We start from the raw sequence: 4290 nt of genomic DNA, 5'->3' as shown, positions 1-4290 counted from the left end.
CGCAGCTCGCGCGGCTCCTCCGCCGCGAGCCCGCGACGGCGCCCGAGGCCGCGGACGCGCTGGCCCGCGCGGCCGCGTTCTACGCGGGCGCCGCGCGGCGCGCCGCCGCCGCCGCCGCGGACGCCGCCGCGCCGCGCGCGGCCGCCGCCGCCGCGGACGCCGGCGCGGACGCCGGCGCCGCGCGCGACGCCGCGCGCCGCGCGGACGACGCGGACGACGCGCGCGCGGCCTACGGCGCGCGCGCGCGCGCGTGCTGGGCCGACGTCGCGCAGCTCCTCGAGGCCGGCGGGCCGGGCTTCGGCGACGGCCGCGAGGCCGCGCTGCTCCGCGCGCTCGCCGAGCACGCGGACGCGGCGGCCCTCGCCGACGGGCCGCGCGCGCCCGCCGCGCTCCGCGCCGTGCGCCGCCTCGCCAAGGCCCGGGCCGCCGCGGGCGACCACGCGGGCGCGGCGCGCGCCTACGGCGACCTCGCCGCGCGCGCCGCGCGCGCCGCGGGCGCGGACAGCGACCTCGCCAAGAAGGCGCACAAGGCGCGCGTGGAGGAGGAGGCGCGGGCGAGGCTCGCGCGGGCCTAGGCGCGGCTGGACCGGAGAGCCGCGCGCGCGCGAGGGACGGCGCTCGCCCGCGACCACGTGCGAACTCTGCCGGGGGGGATAACGGCGTGCCAGTGGCGCCCACTCGCATCGTCAACTCAGGCGTACCGCGGGGGAGGCGGCATAACCGCCACGAGTACCGTGGTCGACACCCGCCGCCGCAATCGTGATGCTCATGAGTGATGACCGGCTTAGGTACCGCCGAAGTCAAAAACGAGAGGTCCCCTGCTTTTCCCACGCAAAGCCGGTCTCCCCGCCTGCGAGTCGTCGGCGCTGATCGCGCGCACGAGTCGCTGAGTTCGACGACGGCAGCGGCGACGCCGCAGCGATGAGCACGTCCTGGGCGGGGCGGCCGCATCGGACGCGCGTCGCGCGGCCTGGCGGCAAGCGCGGCCTCCCGGAGGCCTCAGCCCGGGCTTTAGTTTTTAGAGACGCATCTTGAAACGCCTCTTGAAGTGCTTGCACAAACTCGCTAAAGAGCTCGTGGCTTGTGGCCAGAACGCTCGTGATGGCGCTTTCACTGCCGTCGCGCGCGGCGGCGCTGGCGGCGCGGACGCGCTCCGCGGGACGTCGGGCCGCCGCGCGCCACTACAACTTCGGCTCGTCGGAGTACCTCGCCTGCTTCGGCGACCTGCCCGTGCCCGACGGCGCGCGGCTCCGCCGCGACGCCGTCGCCTACGTCGAGGGCTTCGACGGCGGCGCCTGGCGCGCGGACCCGGCGACGACGCTCGTCCGACGAAGCGGTGACCGACGAGAGACGTCTTCGACACGTGTTCGACGCGTTCGGCGACGTAACGGCGCCGCGCGCGCGGCGACCGAGGCCGAGCTCCGCGCGCTGTCGGCGCACGTCGCCGCGTGGGACGGGCCGCGGGACGGCCGGGGGCCGGCCCGGGCCGCCGAGGCGGACCTCTTCGGCGCCGGCGCGGCGCGGCTCGTCGGCGACCAGGCCCTCGACTTCCGGAAGCAGGACGGCGTCATGGAGATCGAGGAGAGCCTGCAGGCGAGCGCCGTCGAGCGCCGGCTCACGGACGCGCTCCTCGCGGACGAGGCCGCGGGGCGCGTCGTCGTCTCGCGCGCGCCCGTCTTCGTCGCCTGCGTCTCCAACTTCTCCAACTTCCTCGACCTGTCGCGCAAGGCGCTCCGGAGCCTCGACGTCGGCGCGCCCGTCGTCGTGTGGAAACCAAATCTTCAACCCGACTTCAATGTGCGCGTAATCGAACGATTTGGACCAGACTCTTTCGCTGTGCTTCGAGAACTCGACGAGAGCAATCGATTTGTCCAAAAATCAGCCGAATCGACTTCGATTTGATTGAGATAGAGAGTTCTGAAGTTTTGGTCAGGACCCCCCAAACCAGTGGTTGATTTCCACACAGGCCCGTCGTCGTGCTGAGCCGCGCGAGCGGCGTCTCGACGCAGCACGGCTACCGCTGGGCGGCGGCGCTCCGCGACGCGCTCGCGGCGCGCGGCGGCGACCGCGGCGCCGTGTCCTACGCCTGCTGCGGCCTCGACGCGCAGCTCGCGCTCATGGCGGCGTTCCCGGAGGGCCCGCTCCACATCACGTGCGGCCGCGGCGCCGCGCGCGCCGCGGTCGCGGCCCGACCCAACGTCGTCGCGTCGACGGGCGGGCCGAACACGCTCTGGGCGCCGGCGTGGACGCCCGAGGTCGCCGGCGCCGTCGCCGCGTCCGCGGCCATCGAGCACGCGGGCCAGTGCACGGCGCTCCGCCACGCGGTCGTCGGCGGCGCGACGGCAAAGGACGTCGCGGCGGCGCTGCGCGGCGTCGGGACGGCGCCGGGCCCCGGCGCCGCGCTCGCGGCGGGCGCGTTCCCGGCGCTCCTCGCCGGCGCGCCGCGCGCCGCGCCGCCGCCGGGCTACGAGGCCGCGGGCGCCGCGGCGTTCGCCGTGCGCGAAAACCTCCCGCGCGGCGGCCTCGACGAGCACTGGCGCCGCGTCGTCGTCGACGTGACGGCGCCCGCGGACGCCGCGGCGCCCGGCGCGCTCGCGGACCTCGCGGCCTGGGTCAACGAGCACCAGCCCATCGCCCTCGCGGTCAACTGCGCCGCGGGCGACCTCGGCCCCGCGCTCGCGCTCTTCGAGGCGACGGCGCTCGTCGTCTACACCGTCGGCGTCCCCGGCGCGCCCGCGCTCACGTGCCAGGCCCGGCACGGGGCAGGAAAAGGGTGATTCAACGTCGCTTCAACGTGAGTGTTCCGCGCGCGCGCGTTCCGGAAAAAGCATCCACGCTTCGAGACCGTTCCGAAAGATGATCGCTCGTCCAAAAATCAGCCGAAACGAGTGGAAAACGACCGAGATCGGAGCCTTTGAAGTTGGGAATTTCGCACTCTTTTAGGCGCGGCCCCAGGAGGGCGAGGTCTTCGGCGAGGTGCCGCCGCGGCGCGACCTATACGCGCACACGCGCTTCCCCGTGCTCGTGCCCTCGGCGGCCGCGGCGTACTCCGCGACGTACGCGCGCGCGCACCTCGAGGCGTCGGCCGGCGCCGCGCCGCCGGCCGCGGCACCGCTCGTCGCCGCGGCGACATCGCGCGCGGCCCGCGGCTACGCGGCGCTCGTCGCGGCCTACGTCGCGGACTGTTGCGCGCGCGGGCCGGCGCGCGGCGGCGCGGACCGCGGCGGCGGGCCCGGGCGCAGCGTGCTCTTCGGCGTCCAGCGGCCGCCGCTCGGCTCGACGACGGTCCTCCGCTGCGGCGCGGCCACGACCTACGACGACCTCCTCCCGAGCCTCGTGCCCTTCGAGACGACGACCGCGCGGGACGAGTGCGTCGTCGCCGTCGACCCGGCGAACGCCGCCCTCCTCGCCGCGCTCGACGGCGCGGGCGTCCGCGCGCGCGTCGTCGCGGCCGACGACGCCGCGTTCGCGGCGCTCGCCGCGGGCGCGTACAACGTCGTCCCGCCGGACAGGCTCGGCGTCGACGCCGACGCCGCGCCCCTCGTCCAGCAGTTCGTCTCGCGCCTCTTCCCCATGGGCCACGTCAAGTCCACGACGCCCGACGACGCCGCGTTCTTCGCCGCGCGCGACGCGGCGTCCCCCGGGGCGCGCCGACCGCGGGCGCGACGCCGCGCCGCCGCCGACGCGCGTCGCGCAGGTTCGAGGCGTCGCCGAAGTGGCTCCGGCTCCAGGACTGAGGCCGGCGACGCGTCCGTCGGGGCGCTCGTCCCGGGCGCGCCGCGTTCCGGCGTCGCGTTCCGGCGTCCGCGAACGCGTCGTCCGGCGACTCCGACGACGCGTCCGGGGAACGCGGGCGAACCCGCGACCTGCGTCGACGTTCGCCGATGCGCCGATCGCGCGCCACTCCCACCGCGCGGACCCGGCCCTCGCGCGAAACATGAGCCCGATCCCCGACCTCGACTCCCGACCCGGCCGAACGGCGCCCGCCCGCCCGGGCGACCTAAGGACCACGACGCGGCCCCGGGAGTCGCGCCTAGCGGCGCGCCAGGTCCTCGAGGACCTTCTTGACCTCCGCGATCACCGCCGCCTGTCCCCCCTCGAGCGACGCGAAGGCCGCCTTGAGCTCCGCGAGCTCCGCGGTCACGCGCGCGAGCTCCGCGTCGACGGCCGCCGCGGGCGCGGGCGCGCCGCGGGCCACGGGCGCCGCGACGGCGGGCGCCGGCGGCGCCGGCGCCGGCGGCGGCGGCGGCAGGTCAAGGTCGAGGGACCCGAGGAGGTCCTCGGCCTCGC

At 76.5% G+C, this 4290-nt stretch overlaps 1 protein-coding gene across 1 annotated transcript; it reads left to right on the top strand.

The window, feature by feature from the left end:
* Window positions 1-3412: 3412 nt before the first annotated feature.
* AURANDRAFT_72617 (expressed protein) lies at window positions 3413-4017 on the top strand (the record flags this gene model as incomplete). The annotated part of the gene is made up of 2 exons (XM_009043070.1): window positions 3413-3623; window positions 3698-4017. Coding segments are annotated over 2 exons (531 nt in total), but the record flags the coding sequence as incomplete, so codon positions are not given.
* Between the last annotated feature and the right edge of the window lie 273 nt (window positions 4018-4290).

The sequence above is a fragment of the Aureococcus anophagefferens genome (assembly GCF_000186865.1).
Source record: "Aureococcus anophagefferens unplaced genomic scaffold AURANscaffold_41, whole genome shotgun sequence".
Taxonomy (NCBI): Eukaryota; class Pelagophyceae; order Pelagomonadales; family Pelagomonadaceae; genus Aureococcus; species Aureococcus anophagefferens.
The sequence above is the reverse complement of the archived record's forward strand: the minus strand, read 5'-3'. Positions and strand labels throughout refer to the sequence as shown.